This window comes from Pseudophryne corroboree, chromosome 7 (assembly GCF_028390025.1).
Source record: "Pseudophryne corroboree isolate aPseCor3 chromosome 7, aPseCor3.hap2, whole genome shotgun sequence".
Classification (NCBI taxonomy): Eukaryota; Metazoa; Chordata; class Amphibia; order Anura; family Myobatrachidae; genus Pseudophryne; species Pseudophryne corroboree.
The window spans coordinates 382,354,421-382,380,697 of NC_086450.1; the positions used below are offsets into that span (position 1 = coordinate 382,354,421).

At 48.4% G+C, this 26,277-nt stretch overlaps 1 protein-coding gene across 3 annotated transcripts in view; it reads right to left on the bottom strand.

Annotated features, from left to right (window-relative positions):
* The window catches only part of LOC134945358 (BTB/POZ domain-containing protein KCTD5-like), a 67,293-nt gene that overhangs the window by 20,644 nt on the left and 20,372 nt on the right, over positions 1 to 26,277 (bottom strand). For all 3 annotated transcript variants that reach the window (XM_063934572.1, XM_063934574.1, XM_063934573.1), the window contains exons 2-3: positions 25,972 to 26,080; positions 757 to 848 (exon numbers count right to left, since the gene is read on the bottom strand). In XM_063934572.1, coding sequence (XP_063790642.1) covers positions 757 to 848; positions 25,972 to 26,080 — 201 coding nt within the window. The remainder of the gene's footprint in view (positions 1 to 756; positions 849 to 25,971; positions 26,081 to 26,277) is intronic.

Sequence of the window (26,277 nt, forward strand, 5' to 3'; positions counted from 1 at the left end):
GCATGCGTACTTAAGACGCATGAACACTTGCCGGGCCTGGATTGCTGTGAATACACCAAGCTGCAGGCTGGATGAGCATGGCTATCTCTGTATATGCCAAGGAGCCTCTATGGAGGGTCACATAATAAAGAGGATGGAGTAATGGATAGGGTGCAGCAATATTCTGAAAGCTACTTCAAGGTTAAGAAAATAGAAGGAAATGTATTTCATTTTGGAGGTCTAAGCACTCCAGTGTGAGGGAAGGAAAGAAAAAAAAAAGACCTGGTACTTGATAATAGGGAATTAAAGAAAAACAAATCACTGTGAAACTAAATTCTGATTACCTATGCTTCCAGCAGCAGTATACTGTATTTCTACATAATGCACGTTCTGCCACCATTTTCAATAAAGCTGGTTGCGGCCCTCACATGCAAGCCTACTGATCTGCTGGGTTCAAGCTGTGTGCCGCTGCTGTAAGTAGTAACACTCTTGCTTCAGGCTCTGACACATATCCCAATCTGACCTTACACGTAGACACCAACGACACTGGTACAGCTAAAAATAAACACCAATGCAATGTACTTATTGCAGGCTGATCCTAAGTCCCAAAGTAACAATTAGTCAAGGGTAAAGAATTTGTCATTACTGTCCAAGACTGGAATACAGTCTGATTTACAGACACCCTGAAACAGAGGCTCCCCTGCTCATGGGACTCAAACATTGGAATGTGAATTCTCTTGAGCGTCAGAAGCAGAATGAAGTCATAGAATGCCTCACCTGTGACGTTTTACTGTCCCTCTCTCTTATTCTGTCTTTTACAAGTTTAATTAATGATGTGATATTGTAGAACTCTGCTTCCTCCAGAACACCTGTTGGAAAGATGGAGACAAAACGTTATAACAAACCATCAAACAGGTTCATTTTAAACCACTCTCATACACATACTTAGGAGAAAATAGAAGAAAGTGCTTCCCAATCTCCGGCCTTTAGACACATGTACATTTACAGATTTTTAAGGCTTTCCATGATTAACATAGAAACATAGAATTTGGTGGCAGATCAGAACTTTTTGGCCCATCTAGTCTGCACTTAACAAATCGTTACATCAAAAATTAACTAAGTTGCTTGTGCTCAGACATGGATATCCCTATAAACCGGACTGTTAGTGGGTCTTGAAGAACAAGCTTGAGAAGTACTGCTCTAAGATCAAGCAGAACAAATCAAGTGAAATACATCTTCTAACACCTTCGTCGTTCCCATTCTTAACCTCCAATAAAGGGGCTGTGAATATCCAGAGATGATTGGTTTGTACATGTCCAGCCACAACATTGAATAATTGCTTTGTCTATTATTGTGTCTATTATTGCGAGCAAGGCCTTCCTACCTCTATGTCTGTCCTGTTTCCAATTGCAAAGCGCAAAAGAATATGCTGCACTATATAAGAAACTGTAAATGAATATTGCGGATTTTAGATGCATGCAGGTATCGGAGCTACTCTTTTCAGGACCAGGCCTTGGCAAAAACTATGCTGCAATACCCAAGGGTGGCACTAACCCTGCATAAGGGGAGCTCCTTACTATATACACTGCTCAAAAAAATAAAGGGAACACTAAAATAACACATCCTAGATCTGAATGAATGAAATATTCTTATTAAATACTTTGTTCTTTACATAGTTGAATGTGCAGACAACAAAATCACACAAAAATTATCAATGGAAATCAAATTTATTAACCCATGGAGGTCTGGATTTGGAGTCACCCTCAAAATTAAAGTGGAAAAATAAGAATTTACTTACCGATAATTCTATTTCTCGTAGTCCGTAGTGGATGCTGGGAACTCCGTAAGGACCATGGGGAATAGACTGGGCACAAAAAGAAAGCTTTAGGACTACCTGGTGTGCACTGGTTCCTCCCCCTATGACCCTCCTCCAAGCCTCAGTTAGGATACTGTGCCCGGACGAGCGTACACAATAAGGAAGGATTTTGAATCCCGGGTAAGACTCATACCAGCCACACCGTACAACTTGTGATATGAAACCCAGTTAACAGCATGATAACAGAGGAGCCTCTGAATAGATGGCTCACAACAAGAACCCGATTAGTTAACAATAACTATGTACAAGTATTGCAGACAATCCGCACTTGGGATGGGCGCCCAGCATCCACTACGGACTACGAGAAACAGAATTATCGGTAAGTAAATTCTTATTTTCTGACGTCCTAGTGGATGCTGGGAACTCCGTAAGGACCATGGGGATTATACCAAAGCTCCCAAACGGGCGGGAGAGTGCGGATGACTCTGCAGCACCGAATGAGAGAACTCCAGGTCCTCCTCAGCCAGGGTATCAAATTCATAGAATTTTGCAAACGTGTTTGCCCCTGACCAAGTAGCTGCTCGGCAAGATTGTAAAGCCGAGACCCCTCGGGCAGCCGCCCAAGATGAGCCCACCTTCCTTGTGGAATGGGCTTTTATTGATTTAGGCTGCGGTCATCCTACCGCAGAATGCGCCAGCTGAATAGTGCTACAAATCCAGCGCGCAATAGACTGCTTAGAAGCAGGAGCACCCAGCTTGTTGGGTGCCATCAGGATAAACAGCGAGTCAGTTTTCCCGACTCCAGCCGTCCTGAAAAAATAAAATCCTCCAAGTCCCTAGTAGCCGCAGGCACCACAATAGGTTGGTTCAAGTGAAAACCTGAGACCACCTTTGGGAGAAACTGAGGACGAGTCCTCAACTCTGCCCTATCCATATAGAAAATCAGATAAGGCTTTTACATGACAAAGCCGCCAATTCTGACACACGCCTGGCCAAGGCCAAGGCCAACAGCATGACCACTTTCCACGCGAGATACTTTAGCTCCATGGTTTTAAGTGGCTCAACCAATGCGACTTTAGGAAATCCAACACCACGTTGAGATCCAAAAAGTGCCACAGGAGGCACAAAAGGAGGCTGAATATGTAGTACTCCTATAACCAAAGTCTGAACTTCAGGCAGTGAAGCCAGTTCTTTCTGGAAGAAAATCGACAGAGCCGAAATCTGGACCTTGATGGACCCCAATTTGAGGCCCAAACGTCACCCCTGCTTGCAGGAATCGACATAGTTGAAATTCCTCCGTCGGGGCCTTCATGGCCTCCCACCAAGCAATAAATTTTCGCCAAACGTGGCGATAATGTCTTGCGGTGACATCCTTCCTGGCTATGATCAGGGTAGGGATGACTTCCTTCGGAATACCCTTTTCCTTTAGGATCCGGTGTTCTACCGCCATGCCGTCAAACGCAGCCGCGGTAGGTCTTGGAACAGACAGGGTCCCTGCTGCAGCAGGTCTTGTCTAAGCGGCAGAGGCCAAGGGTCCTCTGCCAGCATCTCTTGAAGTTCCGGGTACCAAGCTCTTCATGGCCAATCCGGAACCCCGAGTATGGTTTTCACTCCTCGCCTTCTTATTATTCTCAGTACCTTGGGTATGAGAGGTAGAGGAGGAGACACATAAACCGACTGGTACACCCACGGTGTCACTAGAGCGTCTCCAGCGATCGCCTGAGGGTCCCTTGACCTGGCGCAATATCTTTTCAACTTCTTGTTGAGGCGGGACGCCATCATGTCCACCCGTGGTCATTCCCAACGGTTTACCCGCATTTGGAAAACTTCTGAATGAAGTCCCCATTCTCCTGGGTGTAGGTCGCCCATCGGAGAATCCTTGTGGCTTCTGCCATCGCCATCCTGCTTCTAGTGCCGCCCTGTCTGTTTACATGGGCGACCGCCGTGATGGCGTCTGATTGGATCAGTACCGGCTGGTTCTGAAGCAGGGGCCTTGCTTGGCTTAGGGCATTGTAAATGGCCCTTCGCTGCAGAATATTTATGTGAAGCGAAATCTCCTTGGAAATTTCTTCCCTGTGTGACTGCACCCCAGCCCCGAAGGCTGGCATCCGTGGTCACCAGGACCCAGTCCTGTATTCCGAATCTGCGGCCCTCTAGTAGATGAGCCCTCTGTAGCCACCACAGCAGCGACACCCTGTTTCTTGCGGACAGGGTTATCCGCTGTTGTATCTGTAGATGGGACCCGGACCATTAGTCCCACAGGTCCCACTGGAACGTCCTTGCGTGGAGTCTTCCGAATGGAAATATGCTTCGTACGAAGCTACCATTTTTCCCAGGACTCGTGTGCATTGATGTACCGACACCTGTCCTGGTTATAGGATGTCTCTGACTAGAGATGACAACTCCTCGGCTTTTTCCACTGGAAGAAACACTCTTTTCTGGTCTGCGTTCAGAAACATTTCCAGGAACAGAAGACGTGTCGTCGGGACCAGCTGTGACTTTGGAATATTGAGAATCCAGTCGTGCTGTTGTAGCACTTCCCGAGAGAGTGCTACCCCCACTACCAACTGTTCTTTGGACCTCGCCTTTATCAGGAGATCGTCCAAGTACGGGATAATAAAAACTTCCTTCTTGCGAAGGAGTATCATCACTACTGCCATTACCTAGGTAAAGACCTTCGGTGTCGTGGACAACTCCACCGGCCGCATCTGGAACTGATAGTGACAGTCCTGTACCACATATCTGAGGTACTCCTGGTGAGGAGGGTAAATGGGGACATGCAGGTACGCATCCTTGATGTCCAGGGAGACCCTGTAATCCCCCTCGTCCAGGCTCGTAATATCCGCCCTGAGCGATTCCATCTTGAACTTGAATCTTCTGATATAAAAGTTCAAGTATTTTAATTTCAAGATGGGTCTCACCGAAACGTTTCGGTACCACAACCACTGTGGAATAGTAACCCCTTCCTTGCTGAAGGAGGGGCACCTTGACAATCACTTGTTGTGATTATAGTGTTTAATATCCACCAACACAGTCTCCCTGGCAGAGGGAGGTGCCGGTAAGGCAGATTTTAGGAAACGGCGGGGGGAAGAACGTCTCGAACTCCAGCCTGTACCCCTGAGATACTACTTGAAGGACCCAGGGATCCATGTGAGAGAGCCCACTGTCCGCTGAAATTTCTGAGACGGGCCCCCACCGTACCCGGGTCCGCCTGAGCAGCCCCCGCACCATGCTGTGGATCTACCGGACGCAGGGAGGATTTCTGCTCTTGGGAACTAGCTGTGTGTTGCAGCTTTTTCCTCTACCTTTGCCTCTCGGCAGAAAGGATGAGCCTCTAGCCCTCTTGCTTTTCTGGGGCCGAAAGGACTGTACTTGATGATACGGTGCTTTCTTTTGTTGTGGGGTAGCCTGTGGCAAAAAAATCGATTTCCCAACAGTAGCTGTGGAAACGAAGTCTGAAAAACCAACCCCAAACAGTTTTACCCCCTTATAGGGCAACTTCCATGTGCCGATTCGAGTCGGCATCGCCTGACCATTGCCAAGTCCATAACCCCCGTCTGGCGGCAATGGACCTAGCGCTTATTTTTGATGCCAGCCGGCAAATATCCCTCTGTGCATCACGTATGTATAAGACCACGTCTTTTATATGCTCTATTTTCAGCAAAATATTGTCCCTATCCATAGTTATTTTCCGACAGGGAATCTGACCACGCAGCGGGAGCACTGCACATCCATGCCGAAGCAACGGCTGGTCGCAATATAATGCCCTAGTGTGTGACTATATCTTATAGGGTAACCTCCTGCTTTCTATCAGCAGGTCCCTTCAGGGCGGCCGTATCCGGAGACGGTAGTGCCACCTTTTCTGATTAGCGTGTAAGCGCTGTATCTACCCTATGGGGTGTTTCCCCGCGTGACCTATCCTCTGGCGGTAATGGGTACGCTGCCAATAACCGTTTTAGAAAATATCAATTTCTTACCGGGGGAAGACCACTCTTCCTCACACACCTCATTTAATTTCTCAGATGCAGGAAAAAATAAGAATTTACTTACCGATAATTCTATTTCTCGGAGTCCGTAGTGGATGCTGGGGTTCCTGAAAGGACCATGGGGAATAGCGGCTCCGCAGGAGACAGGGCACAAAAAAGTAAAGCTTTACTAGGTCAGGTGGTGTGCACTGGCTCCTCCCCCTATGACCCTCCTCCAGACTCCAGTTAGGTACTGTGCCCGGACGAGCATACACAATAAGGGAGGCATTTTGAATCCCGGGTAAGACTCATACCAGCCACACCAATCACACCGTACAACTTGTGATCTAAACCCAGTTAACAGTATGACAACAGAAAGGGCCTCTTAAAGATGGCTCCTTAACAATAACCCGAATTAGTTAACAATAACTATGTACAAGTATTGCAGATAATCCGCACTTGGGATGGGCGCCCAGCATCCACTACGGACTCCGAGAAATAGAATTATCGGTAAGTAAATTCTTATTTTCTCTATCGTCCTAAGTGGATGCTGGGGTTCCTGAAAGGACCATGGGGATTATACCAAAGCTCCCAAACGGGCGGGAGAGTGCGGATGACTCTGCAGCACCGAATGAGAGAACTCCAGGTCCTCCTTTGCCAGGGTATCAAATTTGTAAAATTTTACAAACGTGTTCTCCCCCGACCACGTAGCTGCTCGGCAGAGTTGTAATGCCGAGACCCCTCGGGCAGCCGCCCAAGATGAGCCCACCTTCCTTGTGGAGTAGGCTTTTACAGTTTTAGGCTGTGGCAGGCCTGCCACAGAATGTGCAAGTTGAATTGTGTTACAAATCCAACGAGCAATCGACTGCTTAGAAGCAGGTGCGCCCAACTTGTTGGGTGCATACAATATAAACAGCGAGTCAGATTTTCTGACTCCAGCCGTCCTTGCAATGTATATTTTTAAGGCTCTGACAACGTCCAACAACTTGGAGTCCTCCAAGTCGCTAGTGGCCGCAGGCACCACAATAGGTTGGTTCAGATGAAATGCTGATACCACTTTAGGGAGAAAATGCGGACGAGTCCGCAGTTCTGCCCTATCCGAATGGAAGATTAGATAAGGACTTTTATAAGATAAAGCCGCCAATTCAGATACTCTCCTGGCAGAGGCCAGGGCTAGTAACATAGTCACTTTCAATGTGAGATATTTCAAATCCACCTTTTTCAATGGTTCAAACCAATGGGATTTGAGGAAATCTAAAACTACATTTAGATCCCACGGTGCCACCGGAGGCACCACAGGAGGCTGTATATGCAGTACTCCCTTGACAAAAGTCTGGACCTCAGGGACAGAGGCCAATTCTTTTTGGAAGAATATTGACAGGGCCGAAATTTGAACCTTAATGGATCCCAATTTGAGACCCATAGATAATCCTGATTGCAGGAAATGTAGGAAACGACCCAGTTGGAATTCCTCCGTCGGAACCCTCCGATCCTCGCACCACGCTACATATTTTCGCCAAATGCGGTGATAATGTTTCACGGTGACTTCCTTCCGTGCCTTAATCAAGGTAGGAATGACTTCTTCTGGAATGCCTTTCCCTTTTAGGATCTGGCGTTCAACCGCCATGCCGTCAAACGCAGCCGCGGTAAGTCTTGAAAAAGACAGGGACCCTGCTGTAGCAGGTCCCTTCTCAGAGGTAGAGGCCACGGTTCGTCCGTGAGCATCTCTTGAAGTTCCGGATACCAAGTCCTTCTCGGCCAATCCGGAACCACTAGTATTGTTCTTACTCTTCTTTGCCGTATGATCTTCAATACCTTTGGTATGAGCGGCAGAGGAGGAAACACATACACTGACTGGTACACCCAAGGAGTTACCAGTGCGTCCACAGCTATTGCCTGTGGATCTCTTGACCTGGCGCAATATTTGTCCAGTTTCTTGTTGAGGCGAGACGCCATCATGTCTACAATTGGTCTTTCCCAACGGTCTATTAACATGTTGAAGACTTCTGGATGTAGACCCCACTCTCCCGGATGAAGATCGTGTCTGCTGAGGAAGTCTGCTTCCCAGTTGTCCACGCCCGGGATGAACACTGCTGACAGTGCTATCACGTGATTCTCCGCCCAGCGAAGAATCTTGGCAGCTTCTGCCATTGCACTCCTGCTTCTTGTGCCGCCCTGCCTGTTTACATGGGCGACCGCCGTGATGTTGTCCGACTGAATCAACACCGGCTTTCCTTGCAGGAGAAGTTCCGCCTGGCTTAGAGCATTGTAGATTGCTCTTAGTTCCAGAATGTTTATGTGAAGAGACTTTTCCAGACTCGTCCATACTCCCTGGAAGTTTCTTCCTTGTGTGACTGCTCCCCAGCCTCTCAGGCTGGCGTCCGTGGTCACCAGGATCCAATCCTGAATGCCGAATCTGCGGCCTTCTAATAGGTGAGCCTTCTGCAACCACCACAGAAGTGACACCCTTGTCTTTGGTGACAGGGTTATTCGCAGGTGCATCTGCAGATGCGACCCTGACCATTTGTCCAACAGATCCCTTTGGAATATTCTTGCATGGAATCTGCCGAATGGAATTGCTTCGTAAGAAGCCACCATTTTTCCCAGGACTCTTGTGCATTGATGTACTGACACTTTTCCTGGTTTTAGGAGGTTCCTGACCAGATCGGATAACTCCTTGGCTTTTTCCTCTGGAAGGAAAACCTTTTTCTGAACCGTGTCCAGAATCATTCCTAGGAACAGCAGACGAGTTGTCGGGATTAAATGGGATTTTGGAATATTCAGAATCCACCCGTGTTGTCTTAGCACCTCTTGAGATAGTGCTAAAGCTGTCTCCAGCTGTTCTCTGGACCTTGCCCTTATTAGGAGATCGTCCAAGTATGGGATAACTAATACGCCTTTTCTTCGAAGAAGAATCATCATCTCGGCCATTACCTTGGTAAAGACCCGAGGCGCCGTGGACAATCCGAACGGCAGCGTCTGAAACTGATAGTGACAGTTTTGAACAATGAACCTGAGGTACCCCTGGTGTGCGGGGTAAATCGGAACGTGTAGATACGCATCCTTGATGTCCAAGGATACCATAAAGTCCCCTTCTTCCAGGTTCGCTATCACTGCTCTGAGTGACTCCATCTTGAACTTGAACTTTTTTATGTAGAGGTTCAAGGACTTCAGATTTAGAATAGGCCTTACCGAGCCATCCGGCTTCGGTACCACAAATAGAGTGGAATAATACCCCTTTCCTTGTTGTAATAGGGGTACTTTGACTATCACCTGCTGAGCGTACAGCTTGTGAATGGCTTCCAACACCCTCTCCCTTTCGGAAGAGACGGTTGGTAAGGCAGACTTCAGGAAACGATGAGGAGGATCCGTCTCTAATTCCAACCTGTACCCCTGAGATATTATCTGCAGGATCCAGGGGTCTACCTGCGAGTGAGCCCACTGCGCGCTGTAATTTTTGAGACGGCCCCCCACTGTCCCCGAGTCCGCTTGAGAGGCCCCAGCGTCATGCTGAGGTTTTTGCAGGAGCCGGGGAGGGCTTCTGTTCCTGGGAAGGAGCTGCCTGTTGGTGTCTCTTCCCTCTTCCTCTGCCTCGTGGCAGGTACGACAAGCCCTTTGCTCTCTTATTTTTGTAGGAGCGAAAAGGCTGCGGTTGAAAGGTCGGTGCCTTTCTCTGTTGGGGAGTGACTTGAGGTAAAAAAGTGGATTTCCCGGCAGTAGCCGTGGCCACCAAGTCTGATAGACCAACTCCAAATAACTCCTCCCCTTTATACGGCAAAACCTCCATGTGACGTTTTGAATCCGCATCGCCTGTCCACTGTCGTGTCCATAAGGCTCTTCTGGCTGAAATGGACATAGCACTCACCCGAGATGCCAGTGTGCAAATATCCCTCTGTGCATCACGCATATAGATAAATGCATCCTTTATTTGTTCTAACGACAGTAAAACATTGTCCCTATCTAGGGTATCAATATTTTCAATCAGGGATTCTGACCAAACTACTCCAGCACTGCACATCCAGGCAGTTGCTATAGCTGGTCGTAGTATAACACCTGCATGTGTGTATATATTCTTTTGAATAACTTCCATCTTTCTATCTGATGGATCCTTAAGTGCGGCCGTCTCAGGAGAGGGTAACGCCACTTGTTTGGATAAGCGTGTGAGCGCCTTGTCCACCTTAGGGGGTGTTTCCCAGCGCGCCCTAACCTCTGGCGGGAAAGGGTATAATGCCAATAACTTTTTTGAAATTATCAACTTTTTATCAGGAGCAACCCACGCTTCATCACACACGTCATTTAATTCTTCTGATTCAGGAAAAACTGTTTGTAGTTTTTTCACACCATACATAATACCCTGTTTTACGGTATCTGTAGTATCAGCTAAATGTAACGTCTCCTTCATTGCCAAAATCATATAACGTGTGGCCCTACTGGAAAATACGTTTGAATTTCTACCGTCGTCACTGGAATCAGTGCCCGTGTCTGGGTCTGTGTCGACCGACTGAGGCAAAGGGCGTTTTACAGCCCCTGACGGTGTTTGAGGCGCCTGGACAGGCATTAATTGATTGTCCGGCCGCCTCATGTCCTCAACTGACTGTTTAAGGGAAGATAAACCATCACGTAATTCCACAAATAAAGGCATCCATTCTGGTGTCGACCCCCTGGGGGGTGACATCTGCATATTTGGCAATTGCTCCGCCTCCACACCAATATCGTCCTCATACATGTCGACACCACGTACCGACACACACCGCAAACTCACAGGGAATGCTCTAATGAAGACAGGACCCACTAGCCCTTTTGGGGAGACAGAGGGAGAGTCTGCCAGCACACACCACAAAGCGCTATATATACAAGGGATATCCTTATATTAAGTGCTCCCTTATAGCTGCTTTAATATATATATATATATAGCCATTAATGTGCCCCCCCTCTCTGTTTTACCCTGTTTCTGTAGTGCAGTGCAGGGGAGAGACCTGGGAGCCGTTCTGACCAGCGGAGCTGTGACAGAAAATGGCGCCGTGTGCTGAGGAGATAGGCCCCGCCCCTTTTTCGGCGGGTTCTTCTCCCGCTATTTTTCCAGTCAGGCAGGGGTTAAATATCTCCATATAGCCCCTATGGGCTATATGTGAGGTATTTTTAGCCTTGTATAAGGTTTATATTTGCCTCTCAGAGCGCCCCCCCCCAGCGCTCTGCACCCTCAGTGACTGCCCAGTGAAGTGTGCTGAGAGGAAAATGGCGCACAGCTGCAGTGCTGTGCGCTACCTTATGAAGACTGAGGAGTCTTCAGCCGCCGGTTTCCGGACCTCTTCACGCTTCAGCATCTGCAAGGGGGTCGGCGGCGCGGCTCCGGGACCGGACTCCACGGCTGGGCCTGTGTTCGATCCCTCTGGAGCTAATGGTGTCCAGTAGCCAAGCAGCAAATCCACTCTGCATGCAGGTGAGTTTACTACTTTCCCCCTAAGTCCCACGTTGCAGTGATCCTGTTGCCAGCAGGACTCACTGTAAAGAAAAAAACCTAAACTAAACTTTCTCTAAGCAGCTCTTTAGGAGAGCCACCTAGATTGCACCCTTCTCGTTCGGGCACAAAATCTAACTGGAGGAGGGTCATAGGGGGAGGAGCCAGTGCACACCACCTGACCTAGTAAAGCTTTACTTTTTTGTGCCCTGTCTCCTGCGGAGCCGCTATTCCCCATGGTCCTTTCAGGAACCCCAGCATCCACTTAGGACGATAGAGAAACTACTAATAGTTTTCTCTCACCAAACACAATACCCTTTTATGTGGTACCTGGGGTATAATCATAAATGTGTAATACATTTTTCATTGTCTCAATCCTGTAACGGGTGGACCTATTTGCAGGGTACACCAGTCTCATCGACGTCGACACTGGAGTCAGTATCCGCGTCGACACCTGTGTCTGTTATCTGAGGTAGCGGGCGATTTTAGAGCCCCCCATGACATTTGAGACGCTGGAACAGGCACAAGCGCCCCCCCCTAGCGCCCTGCACCCATCAGTGACCGCAGTGTGAGGTGTGCATGAGGAGCAATGGCGCACAGCTGCAGTGCTGTGCGCTACCTTGATGAAGACTGATGTCTTCTGCCGCCGATTTTCCGGACCTCTTCTTGCTTCTGGCTCTGTAAGGGGGCCGGCGGCGCGGCTCTGGGACCGGACTCCGAGGCTGGGCCTGTGTTCGATCCCTCTGGAGCTAATGGTGTCCAGTAGCCTAAGAAGCCCAAGCTGGCAGCAAGCAGGCAGGTTCGCTTCTTCTCCCCTTAGTCCCTCGATGCAGTGAGCCTATTGCCAGCAGGTCTCACTGAAAATAAAAAACCTAAAACTAACTTTTATCTAAGAAGCTCAGGAGAGCCCCCTAGATTGCACCCTGCTCGGTCGGGCACAAAAATCTAACTGAGGCTTGGAGGAGGGTCATATGGGGAGGAGCCAGTGCACACCAGGTAGTCCTAAAGCTTTCTTTTTGTGCCCAGTCTCCTGCGGAGCCGCTATTCCCCATGGTCCTTACGGAGTTCCCAGCATCCACTAGGACGTCAGAGAAAACACACTACATGCTGAACCAACTTTGATGTAATGTCCTTAAAACAAGTCAAAATGAGGCTCAGTAGTGTGTGTGGCCTCCACGTGCCTGTATGACCTCCCTACAACCCACACAAGTGGCTCGGGTAGTGCAGCTCATCCAGGATGGCACATCAATGCGAGCTGTGGCAAGAAGGTTTGCTGTGTCTGTCAGCGTAGTGTCCAGAGCATGGAGGCGCTACCAGGAGACAGGCCAGTACATCAGGAGACGTAGAGGAGGCCGTAGGAGGGCAACAACCCAGCAGCAGGACCGCTACCTCCACCTTTGTGCAAGGAGGAACAGGAGGAGCACTGCCAGAGCCCTGCAAAATGACCTGCAACAAGCCACCAATGTGCATGTGTCTAGTCAAATGATCAGAAACAGACTCCATGAGGGTGGTATGAGGGCCTGACGTCCACAGGTGGGGGTTGTGCTTACAGCCCAACACCGTGCAGGACATTTGGCATTTGCCAGAGAACACCAAGATTGGCAAATTCGCCACTGGCGCCCTGTGCTCTTCCCAGATGAAAGCAGGTTCTCACTGAGCACGTGACAGAGTCTGGAGACGCCAAGGAGAATGTTCTGCTGCCTGCAACATCCTCCAGCATGACCATTTGGCAGTGGGTCAATAATGGTGTGGGGTGGCATTTCTTTGGGGGGCAGCACAGCCCTCCATGTGCTCGCCAAAGGTAGCCTGACTGCCATTAGGTACCGAGAGGAGATCCTCAGACCCCTTGTGAGACCATATGCTGGTGCGGTTGGCCCTGGGTTCCTCCTAATGCAAGACAATGCTAGACCTCATGTGGCTGGAGTGTGACAGCAGTTCCTGCAAGACGAAGGCATTGATGCTATGGACTGGCCCGCCCGTTCCCCAGACCTGAATCCAATTGAGCACATCTGGGACATCATGTCTCGCTCCATCCACCAACGCTACGTTGCACCACAGACTGTCCAGGAGTTGGCAGATGCTTTAGTCCAGGTCTGGGAGGAGATCCCTCAGGAGACCATCCGCCACCTCATCAGGAGCATGCACAGGCGTTGTAGGGAGGTCATACAGGCACGTGGAGGCCACACACACTACTGAGCCTCATTTTGACTTGTTTTAAGGACATTACATCAAAGTTGGATCAGCCTGTAGTGTGTTTTTCCACTTTAATTTTGAGAGTGACTCCAAATCCAGACCTCCATGGGTTAATAAATTTGATTTCCATTGATAATTTTTGTGTGATTTTGTAGTCAGCACATTCAACTATGTAAAGAACAAAATATTTAATAAGAATATTTCATTCATTCAGATCTAGGATGTGTTATTTTAGTGTTCCCTTTATTTTTTTGAGCAGTGTATATTTTACTCAGGTGTCCCATCCGATTTAGGCAGGGATAGTAAGAATCAGGGTTCAACGCAGAAATCTTACATTTATTATTGCTTACATGAGCAGAACACTCTCGTTCACCAGTCTCTGAACATGTATTTATAATGGAAAATAATAAGAATTTACTTACCGATAATTCTATTTCTCGTAGTCCGTAGTGGATGCTGGGGACTCCGTCAGGACCATGGGGATTAGCGGCTCCGCAGGAGACAGGGCACAAAAATAAAGCTTTAGGATCAGGTGGTGTGCACTGGCTCCTCCCCCTATGACCCTCCTCCAAGCCTCAGTTAGGATACTGTGCCCGGACGAGCGTACACAATAAGGAAGGATCTTGAATCCCGGGTAAGACTCATACCAGCCACACCAATCACACCGTACAACTTGTGATCTGAACCCAGTTAACAGTATGACAAAACGTAGGAGCCTCTGAACAGACGGCTCACAACAATAACAACCCGATTTTTTTGTAACAATAACTATGTACAAGTATTGCAGACAATCCGCACTTGGGATGGGCGCCCAGCATCCACTACGGACTACGAGAAATAGAATTATCGGTAAGTAAATTCTTATTTTCTCTAACGTCCTAAGTGGATGCTGGGGACTCCGTCAGGACCATGGGTATTATACCAAAGCTCCCAAACGGGCGGGAGAGTGCGGATGACCCTGCAGCACCGAATGAGAGACTCCATGTCCTCCTCAGCCAGGGTATCAAATTTGTAGAATTTAGCAAACGTGTTTGCCCCTGACCAAGTAAATGCTCAGCAAAGTTGTAAAGCCGAGACCCCTCAGGCAGTCGCCCAAGATGAGCCCACTTCCTTGTGGAATGGGCTTTTTCTGATTTTGTCTGTGGCAAGCCTGCCACAGAATGAGCAAGCTGAATTGTACTACAAATCCAGCGAGCAATCGTCTGTTTAGAAGCAGGAGCACCCATCTTGTTGGGTGCATACAGACTAAACAGCGAGTCAGATTTTCTGACTCCAGTCGTCCTGGAAACATATATTTTCAGGGCCCTGACAACGTCAAGTAACTTGGAGTCCTCCAAGTCCCTAGTAGCCGCAGGTACCACAATAGGTTGGTTCATGTGAAAAACAGAAAACACCTTAAGGAGAAATTGAGGACGAGTCCTCAATTCTGCCCTGTCAGAATGAAAAATTAAGTAAGGGCTTTTATATGATAAAGCCGGCCATTCTGACACACGCCTGGCTGAAGCCAGGGCTAATAGAATCTTCACCTTCCATGTGAAATATTTTAAGTCCACAGTGGTGAGTGGATCAAACCAATGTGACTTTAGGAAACTCAAAACAACATTGAGATCCCAAGGTGCCACTGGGGGCACAAAAGGAGGCTGTATATGCAGTACCCCTTTTACAAACGTCTGAACTTCAGGCACTGAAGCCAGTTCTTTCTGGAATAAATTTGACAGGGTCGAAATTTGAACCTTAATGGACCCTAATTTTAGGCCCATAGACAGTCCTGTTTTCAGGAAATGTAGGAAACGACCCAGTTGGAATTCCTCTGTAGGGACCTTCTTGGCCTCACACCACGCAACATATTTTCGCCAATTGCGGTGAAAATGTTTTGCGGTTACATCCTTCCTGGCTTCGACCAGGGTAGGGATGACTTCATCTGGAATGCCCTTTCAGGATCCGGCGTTCAACTGCCATGCCGTCAAACGCAGCCGCGGTAAGTCTTGGAACAGACAAGGCCCCTGCTGGAGCAGGTCCTTTCTTAAAGGTAGAGGCCACGGTTCTTCCGTGAGAATCTCTTGAAATTCCGGGTACCAAGTCCTTCTTGACCCACCCGGAACCACGAGTATCGTTCTTACTCATCTCCTTGATTCTCAGTACTTTTGGTATGAGATGCATAGGAGGGAACACATACCATGACTGGTACACCCACAGTGTTACCAGAGCGTCCACCGCTATTGCCTGAGGGTCCCTTGACCTGGCGCAATATCTGTCTAGTTTTTTGTTCAGGCGGGACGCCATCATGTCCACCTTTGGTTTTTCCCAACGGTTTACAATCATGTGGAAGACTTCCCGCTGAAGTCCCCACTCTCCCGGGTGGAGGTTATGCTGAGGAAGTCTGCTTCCCAGTTTTCCACTCCCGGAATTAACACTGCTGAGAGTGTTATCACATGATTTTTCGCCCAGCGAAGAATCCTTGCAGTTTCTGCCATTTCCCTCCTGCTTCTTGTGCCGCCCTGTTTTCGTGGGCGACTGCCGTGATGTTGTCCCACTGGATCAATACCGGCTGACCTTGAAGCAGAGGTCTTGCTAAGCTTAGAGCCTTGTAAATTGGCCTTAGCTCCAGTATATTTATGTGGAGAGAAGTCTCCAGACTTGATCACACTCCCTGGAAATTTTTTCCTTGTGTGACTGCTCCCCAGCCACTCAGGCTGGCATCCGTGGTCACCAGGACCCAGTCCTGAATGCCGAATCTGCGGCCCTTTCATAGATGAGCACTCTGCAGCCACCGCAGAAGAAACACCCTTGTCCTTGGAGACAGGGTTATCCGCTGATGCATCTGAAGATGCGATCCGGACCATTTTCCCAGCAGATCCCACTGAAAGGTTCTTGCGTGAAATCTACCGAATGGGATCGCTTTGTAAGAAACCACCATTTTTCACAGGACCCTTTGTGCAATGATGCACTGATACTTTTCCTGGTTTTAGGAGGTTCCTGACTAGCTCGGATAACTCCCTGGCTTTCTTCTCCGGGAGAAAACATCCTTTTCTGGACTGTGTCCAGAATCATCCCTAGGAACATTAGACGTGTCGTCGGAAAAAGCTGCGATTTTGGAATATTTAGAATCCACTCGTGCTGTCGTTGAACTACTTGAGATAGTGCTACTCCGACCGCCAACTGTTCTCTGGACCTTGCCCTTATCAGGAAAGCGTCCATATTTCTTTTAGGAAGAATCATCATTTCGGCCATTACCTTGGTAAAGACCCGGGGTGCCGTGGACAATCCAAACGGCAGCGTCTGAACTGATAGTGACAGTTCTGTACCACGAACCTGAGATACCCTTGGTGAGAAAGGCAAAATTTGGACTTGTAGGTAAGCGTCCCTGATATCCAGTGACACCATATCGTCCTGGTTCGCTATCACTGCTCTGAGTGACTCCATCTTGATTTGAACCCTTGTATGTAATTGTTCAAATCTTTTAGATCTCACCGAGCCGTTTGGCTTCAGTACCACAATATATTGTGGAATAATACCCCTTCCCTTGTTGTAGGAGGGGTACTTTGATTATCACGTGCTGGGAATACAGCCTGTGAATTTTTTTTTCCAATACTGCCTCCCTGTCGGAGGGAGACGTTGGTAAAGCAGACTTCAGGAACTTGTGAGGGGAAGACGTCTCGAATTTCCAATGTACACCTGGGATACTACGTGTAGGATCCAGGAGTCCACTTGCGAGTGAGCCCACTGCGTGCTGAAACTCTTGAGATGACCCCCCACCGCACCTGAGTCCGCTTGTATGGCCCCAGCGTCATGCTGCGGACTTGGCAGAAGCTGTGGAGGACTTCTGTTCCTGGGAATGGGCTGCCTGCTGCAGTCTTCTTCCCTTTCCTCTAACCCTGGGCAGATATGACTGGCCTTTTGCCCGCCTGCCTTTATGGGTACGAAAGGACTGAGACTGAAAAGACTGTGTCCTTTTCTGCTGAGATGTGACTTGGGGTAACAAAAGTGGATTTTCCAGCTGTTGCCATGGCCACCAGGTCCGATGGACCGCCCCTTTATACGGCAATACTTCCATGTGCCGTCTGGAATCTGCATCACCTGACCACTGTCGTGTCTATAAACATCGTCTGGCAGATATGGACATCACATCTACTCTTGATGCCAGAATGCAAATATCCCTCTGCGCATCTCGCATATATAGAAATGCATCCTTAAAATGCTCTATAGTCAATAAAATATTGTTCCTGTCAAGGGTATCAATATTTTCAGTCAGGAAATCCGACCAAGCCCCCCCAGCGCTGCACATCCAGGCTGAGGCGATTGCTGGTCGTAGTATAACACCAGTATGTGTGTATATACTTCTTAGGATATTTTTCAGCTTCGTATCAGCTGGCTCCTTGAGGGCGGCCGTATCTGGAGACGGTAACGCCACTTGTTTTTATAAGCGTGTGAGCGCCTTATCCACCCTAAGGTGTGTTTCCCAACTCGTCCTCACTTCTGGCGGGAAAAGGTATACCTCCAATAATTTTCCATCGGAGGAAACCCACGTATCATCACACACTTTAATTTATCGGATTCAGGAAAAACTACAAGTAGATTATTCCCACCCTACATAATACCCTTATTTGTGGTACTTGTAGTATCAGAAATATGTAACACCTCCTTCATTGCCCTTAACATGTAACGTGTGGCCCTAAAGGAAAATACGTTTGTTTCTTCACCGTCGACACTGAAGTCAGTGTCCGTGTCTGTGTCTGTGTCGACCAATTGAGGTAAATGGGCGTTTTTACAAGCCCCTGACGGTGTCTGAGACGCCTGGACAGGTACTAATTTGTTTGCCGGCCGTCTCATGTCGTCAACCGACCTTGCATCGTGTTGACATTATCACGTAATTCCTAAATAAGCCATCCATTCCGGTGTCGACTCCCTAGAGAGTGACATCACCCATACAGGCAATTTGCTCCGCCTCCTCACCAACATCGTCCTCCTACATGTCGACACACACGTACCGACACACAGCACACACACAGGGAATGCTCTGATAGAGGACAGGACCCCACTAGCCCTTTGGGGAGACAGAGGGAGAGTTTGCCAGCACACACCAAAAACGCTATAATTATACAGGGACAACCCCTTATAAAAGTGTTTTCCCTTATAGCATTTTCACATATGTAATCATATCGCCAAATAAGTGCCCCCCCTCTCTGTTTTAACCCTGTTTCTGTAGTGCAGTGCAGGGGAGAGCCTGGGAGCCTTCCTCTCAGCAGAGCTGAGCAGGAAAATGGCGCCGTGTGCTGAGAATAGGCCCCGCCCCCTAAAACAGCGGGTTCTTCTCCCGGAGTTTGTGAGATCTGGCAGGGGTTAAATACATCCATATAGCCTCAAGGGCTATATGTGATGTAATTTAGCCATACAAAAGGTATAATACATTGCTGCCCAGAGCGCCCCCCCCAGCGCCCTGCACCCTCAGTGACCGCTGGTATGAAGTGTGCTGACAACAATGGCGCACAGCTGCAGTGCTGTGCGCTACCTTATGAAGACTGAAAGTCTTCTGCCGCCTGTTTCTGGACCTCTGGACCTCTTCAACTTCGGCATCTGCAAGGGGGGTCGGCGGCGCGGCTCCGGGACGAACCCCAGGGTGAGACCTGTGTTCCGACTCCCTCTGGAGCTAATGGTGTCCAGTAGCCTAAGAATCCAATCCATCCTGCACGCAGGTGAGTTGAAATTCTCTCCCCTAAGTCCCTCGATGCAGTGAGCCTGTTGCCAGCAGGACTCACTGAAAATAAAAAACCTAAAAAACTTTTTCTAAGCAGCTCTTTAGGAGAGCCACCTAGATTGCACCCTGCTCGGACGGGCACAAAAACCTAACTGAGGCTTGGAGGAGGGTCATAGGGGGAGGAGCCAGTGCACACCACCTGATCCTAAAGCTTTATTTTTGTGCCCTGTCTCCAGCGGAGCCGCTAATCCCCATGGTCCTGACGGAGTCCCCAGCATCCACTTAGGACGTTAGAGAAATACAATTGCCAGTATTCAGTGAAAATATGTGACGGCGTGAGGGAAAACAGAGAAACAAACAAGCTACATTTTTATGACAGCTGCAAAGTGAAGATTAAACTACAGCAGGCGGAAATGCTGCATGATGGGGCCTTGCAACAATATTTTGCTCATAGTACCAGATTATAGCAGGAAGTAACAAACGATCAACACAACAGCTCTGTACGTCATGAGGTGAATTATCAGGCTGAAACGGTCACACCTTGAAACCCTCAGAACAGGTAATTCTACTTCACAGGTGTTATGGACCACATCACAAAGACAGTGCATGGAGAATTATGCATGGGAGAAACACAGCCTGGCGGAGGGCCACCAGACACTACCAACTCTAAAAATAAGAATTTACTTACCGATAATTCTATTTCTCATAGTCCGTAGTGGATGCTGGGACTCCGTCAGGACCATGGGGAATAGCGGGCTCCGCAGGAGACAGGGCACATCTAAAAAAGCTTTTAGGTCACATGGTGCGTACTGGCTCCTCCCCCTATGACCCTCCTCCAAGCCTCAGTTAGGTACTGTGCCCGGACGAGCGTACACAATAAGGAAGGATCTTGAATCCCGGGTAAGACTCATACCAGCCACACCAATCACACCGTACAACTTGTGATCTGAACCCAGTTAACAGTATGATAACACAAACGAAGTAGCCTCTGAACAGATGGCTCACAACAACAGTAATAACCCGATTTTTGTAACAATAACTATGTACAAGCATTGCAGACAATCCGCACTTGGGATGGGCGCCCAGCATCCACTACGGACTATGAGAAATAGAATTATCGGTAAGTAAATTCTTATTTTCTCTAACGTCCTAGTGGATGCTGGGACTCCGTCAGGACCATGGGGATTATACCAAAGCTCCCAAACGGGCGGGAGAGTGCGGATGACTCTGCAGCACCGAATGAGAGAACTCCAGGTCCTCTTTAGCCAGAGTATCAAATTTGTAAAATTTTACAAACGTGTTCTCCCCTGACCACGTAGCTGCTCGGCAAAGTTGTAATGCCGAGACTCCTCGGGCAGCCGCCCAGGATGAGCCCACTTTCCTTGTGGAATGGGCCTTTACAGATTTAGGCTGTGGCAGGCCTGCCACAGAATGTGCAAGTTGGATTGTACTACATATCCAACGTGCAATCGTCTGTTTAGACGCAGGAGCACCCAACTTGTTGGGTGCATACAATGTAAACAACGAGTCAGATTTTCTGACTCCAGCTGTCCTTGAAATATATATTTTTAATGCTCTGACAACGTCCAGTAACTTGGAGTCCTCCAAGTCGCTAGTAGCCGCAGGCACCACAATAGGCTGGTTCAAGTGAAATGCCGAAATCACCTTAGGGAGAAATTGAGGACGTGTCCTCAATTCTGCCCTGTCCGAATGGAATATCAGATATGGGCATTTGTATGACAAAGCTGCCAACTCCAAAACTCTCCTGGCTGAAGCCAGGGCCAACAGCATGGTTACCTTTCATGTAAGGTATTTTAAATCTACCGATTTTAAAGGCTCAAACCAATGAGATTTGAGAAAATTTAGAACCACGTTCAAATCCCACGGTGCCACTGGAGGCACTATTGGGGGTTGTATATGTAGTACACCTTTGACAAAAGTTTGTACTTCAGGCACTGACGCCAATTCCTTCTGGAAGAAAATTGATAAGGCCGAAATTTGAACTTTAATGGACCCCAATTTGAGGCCCATAGACAATCCTGCTTGCAGGAAATGTAAGAATCGACCCAATTGAAATTCTTCCGTTGGAGCCTTCTTGGCCTCACACCACGCAACATATTTTCTCCAAATGCGGTGATAATGTTGTGCGGTCACTTCTTTCCTGGCTTTAATTAAAGTAGGAATAACTTCCTCAGGAATGCCCTTCTCTTTTAGAATCCGGCGTTCAACCGCCATGCCGTCAAACGCAGCCGCGGTAAGTCTTGGAACATACAAGGTCCCTGCTGAAGCAGATCCCTTCTTAGAGGTAGAGGCCACGGATCCTCCGTGAGCATCTCTTGAAGTTCCGGATACCAAGTTCTTCTTGGCCAGTCCGGAGCTACCAGTATTGTTCTTACTCCTCTTTTCCGTATAATTCTCAGTACCTTTGGTATGAGAGGCAGAGGAGGGAACACATACACTGACTGGTACACCCACGGTGTTACCAGAGCGTCCACAGCTATTGCCTGAGGGTCTCTTGACCTGGCGCAATACCTGTCCAATTTTTTGTTGAGGCGAGACGCCATCATGTCCACCTTTGGTTTTTCCCAACGGTTCACAATCATGTGGAAAACTTCTGGATGAAGTCCCCACTCTCCCGGGTGAAGGTCGTGTCTGCTGAGGAAATCTGCTTCCCAGTTGTCCACTCCCGGGATGAACACTGCTGACAGTGCTACGACATGATTCTCCGCCCAGCGCAGAATCCTTGCAGCTTCTGCCATTGCACTCCTGCTTCTCGTGCCGCCTTGTCGGTTTACGTGGGCGACTGCCGTGATGTTGTCGGACTGGATCAACACCGGCTGACCCTGAAGCAGCGATTTTGCCAGGCTTAGAGCATTGTAGATCGCTCTTAGCTCCAGTATATTTATGTGAAGAGACGTCTCCAGGTTTGACCACACGCCCTGGAAGTTTCTTCCCTTTGTGACTGCTCCCCAACCTCGTAGGCTGGCATCCGTAGTCACCAGGACCCAGTCCTGTATGCCGAATCTGCGGCCCACTAACAGATGGGCAGTCTGCAACCACCACAGGAGAGACAACCTTGTTCTCGGTGACAGTGTTATCCGCTGATGCATGTGCAGATGCGATCCGGACCATTTGTCCAGCAGATCCCACTGAAATGTTCGTGCATGGAATCTGCCGAATGGAATCGCTTCGTACGAAGCCACCATCTTTCCCAGGACTCTTGTGCATTGATGTACTGACACAGTTCCTGGTTTTAGGAGGTTCTTGACAAGTTCGGATAACTCCCTTGCTTTCTCTTCCGGGAGAAATCCCTTTTTCTGAACCGTGTCCAGAATCATGCCCAGGAACAGCAGATGTGTTGTCGGGGTCAATTGAGATTTTGGAAGATTTAGAATCCACCCGTGTTGCTGAAGCACTACTTGTGTTAGCGCTACACCGACTTCCAGCTGTTCTCTGGACTTTGCCCTTATCAGGAGATCGTCCAAGTAAGGGATAATTAATACGCCTTTTCTTCGTAGAAGAACCATCATTTCGGTCATTACCTTGGTAAAGACCCGAGGGGCCGTGGACAACCCAAATGGCAGCGTTTGAAACTGATAATGACAGTCTTGTATCACGAACCTGAGATACCCTTGGTGTGAGGGGTAAATCGGGACATGTAGATAAGCATCTTTTATGTCCAAGGACACCATGAAGTCTCCTTCTTCCAGATTCGCTATCACTGCTCTGAGTGACTCCATCTTGAACTTGAATTTCTTTATGTACAGGTTCAAGGATTTCAGATTTAGAATAGGCCTTACCGAACCGTCCGGTTTCGGTACCACAAATAGTGTGGAATACTACCCCTTTCCCTGTTGTAGGAGGGGTACCTTGACTATCACCTGCTGAGAATACAGCTTGTGAATGGCTTCCAAAACCGACGTCCTTTCTGAGGGAGACGTTGGTAAAGCAGACTTTAGGAACCGGCGAGGGGGAGACCTTTCGAACTCCAGCATGTAACCCTGAGATACTATCTGCAGGACCCACGGGTCCACTTGTGAGTGAACCCATTGATTGCTGAAAATCTTGAGTCGACCCCCCACCGTTCCTGAGTCCGCTTGTAAAGCCCCAGCGTCATGCTGATGGCTTTGTAGAAGCCGGGGCGGGCTTCTGTTCCTGGGCAGGGGCTGCTTGCTGCCCTTTCTTACCCTTTCCTCTGCCTCGCGGCAGATAAGACTGTCCTTTTGGTCGCTTTTTATAGGAGCGAAAGGACTGCGGCTGAAAAGACGGTGTCTTTTTCTGTTGGGAGGGGGTCTGAGGTAAAAAAGTGGATTTGCCGGCAGTTGCCGTGGCCACCAGGTCCGAAAGACCGACCCCAAACAATTCCTCTCCTTTATATGGCAATACTTCCATATGCCTCTTGGAATCCGCATCACCTGACCACTTGCGCGTCCATAAACTTCTTCTGGCAGATATGGACATCGCGCTTACTCTTGATGCTAGAGTACAAACATCCCTCTGAGCATCTCGCATATAAAGGAAAGCATCCTTTAATTGCTCTAGAGTCAATAAAATACTGTCCCTATCCAGGGTAACAATATTTTCAGTCAGAGAATCCAACCACACTACCCCAGCACTGCACATCCAGGCTGAGGCTATTGCCGGTCGCAGTATAACACCAGTATGTGTGTATATACTCTTCAGTGTAGTTTCCAGCCTCCTATCTGCTGGATCCTTGAGGGCGGCCGTATCAGGAGACGGCAACGCCACTTGCTTTGATAAACGTGTGAGCGCCTTATCCACCCTAGGGGGTGTTTCCCAGCGCGCCCTAACCTCTGGTGGGAAAGGGTATAATGCCAATAACTTCTTGGAAATTAGCAGTTTTCTATCGGGGTTAACCCACGCTTCATCACACACGTCATTCAATTCCTCTGATTCTGGAAAAAATACAGGTAGTTTTTTCACCCCCCACATAATACCCCTTTTTGAGGTACCAGCAGTATCAGAGATCTGCAAAGCCTCCTTCATTGCCGTGATCATATAACGTGTGGCCCTATTGGAAAATACGTTTGTTTCTTCACCGTCGACACTAGATTCATCTGTGTCGGTACCCGTGTCGACTGACTGAGGTAAAGGACGTTTTACAGCCCCTGACGGTGTCTGAGACGCCTGAACCGGTACTAACTGGTTTGCAGGGCGTCTTATTTCGTCAACTGACTTTTGTAATGTGCTGACATTATCACGTAATTCCATAACTAAAGCCATCCATTCCGGTGTCGACTCCCTAGGGGGTGACATTACCATCATCGGCAATTGCTCTGCCTCCACACCAACATCGTCCTCATACATGTCGACACACACGTACCGACACACAGCAGCCACACAGGGAATGCTCTAATCGAAGACAGGACCCCCTAGCCCTTTGGGGAGACAGAGGGAGAGTTTGCCAGCACACACCAAAAGCGCTATAAATGTATATAAACAACCCTAGAAGGTGTTGTTTACTATATATGCGCTCTTAATATATAAATATCGCCAATTTATGCCCCCCTTCTCTTTGTTACCCTGTTTCTGTAGTGCAGTGCAGGGGAGAGACCTGGGAGCCTTCCTCACCAGCGGAGCTGAGCAGGAAAATGGCGCTGAGTGCTGAGGAGAATAAGCTCCGCCCCTTTTTCGGCGGGCTTTTCCCCGGTTTTTAAGAAACTGGCCTGGGTTAAAATACATACATATAGCCTTAATGGCTATATGTGATGTATTTATTTTGCCACTAAAGGTAATTATATTGCTGCCCAGGGCGCCCCCAGCAGCGCCCTGCACCCTCCGTGACTGAGTCAGTGAGCCGTGTGACAACAATGGCGCACAGCTGCCGTGCTGTGCGCTACCTTCATGAAGACTGAGGAGTCTTCTGCCGCCTGCTTTCCGGACCTCCGTTCTGCCGTCTCTTCAGCGTCTGTAAGGGGGATCGGCGGCGCGGCTCCGGGACGAACCCCAGGCTGACCTGTGTTCCGACTCCCTCTGGAGCTAAGTGTCCAGTAGCCTAAGACTCCAATCCATCCTGCACGCAGGTGAGTTGGAAATCTCTCCCCTAAGTCCCTCGATGCAGTGATCCTGTTGCCAGCAGGAATCACTGAGATTGAAACCTAAAAAAAAACTTTTCTAAACAGCTCTTTAGGAGAGCCACCTAGATTGCACCCTCTCGGACGGGCACAAAAACCTAACTGAGGCTTGGAGGAGGGTCATAGGGGGAGGAGCCAGTACGCACCATGTGACCTAAAAGCTTTTTTAGATGTGCCCTGTCTCCTGCGGAGCCCGCTATTCCCCATGGTCCTGACGGAGTCCCAGCATCCACTAGGACGTTAGAGAAAAAGTGCTTATATCTGATCAGATGTTCGAGATGTGAAGAGGAATTAGATAAACACAATATAACAGTAACGTGACAAACGGCTGTCAGAATATGGTCGTACTAAATCATTTGACTGCTTAGACTAGATATCACACGGCTGCCAGGACATGTGACAGTACCCAAACTGCCATTCTCCAATCAGCCATTCCAAGTCAGACAAAAGAAAATAAAAGCCAAATGCCTTAAATACCAGATTTGGTTTAACTGATATAACCCAGAACCTGTTCTTTCAGCAGAGTATATAAAACTGATAAGACCAATAGCTGAATAGGGTTCCTGTACTGCGTCGTATGTAGGTTCACATTGTGAATAAACTAGAAAATGTCTTGATTTGCCGAGTAAACACTAGACTGATAGTACCCAATAGCAGACTGCAGAGAACCAATGGTTGGGCCAAGTGGTTCTTATCTGCCATCAAATTCTATGTTTCTAGGTTACTAGTATTTCCATATACATGCATTTAAATAACTGCAAAGTACTTACCTTCTTCTGCTAGGTCTTTATTGATCACCAGTTTCCCATGTCTCAAATAGTTCAATACTGGGCCAAAGTATGTGGGATCTCGGTCTATTAAATAGGCACCCGTTTCATCCTGAAAACACAAGACCACATTAATAAGACAGGGGACCTAGACAGGACGCACCATTTTGTAGACTGAACCACTATACACAAGTACACGTCACATGACTTGCACTAAGCTACTTCTTGGCTCAGGGAGGTCTAGTCCTTACTGAAAGGACACATTTCATACTCATGAATACTAACACTACAAAATGGTTGCCTCCATGG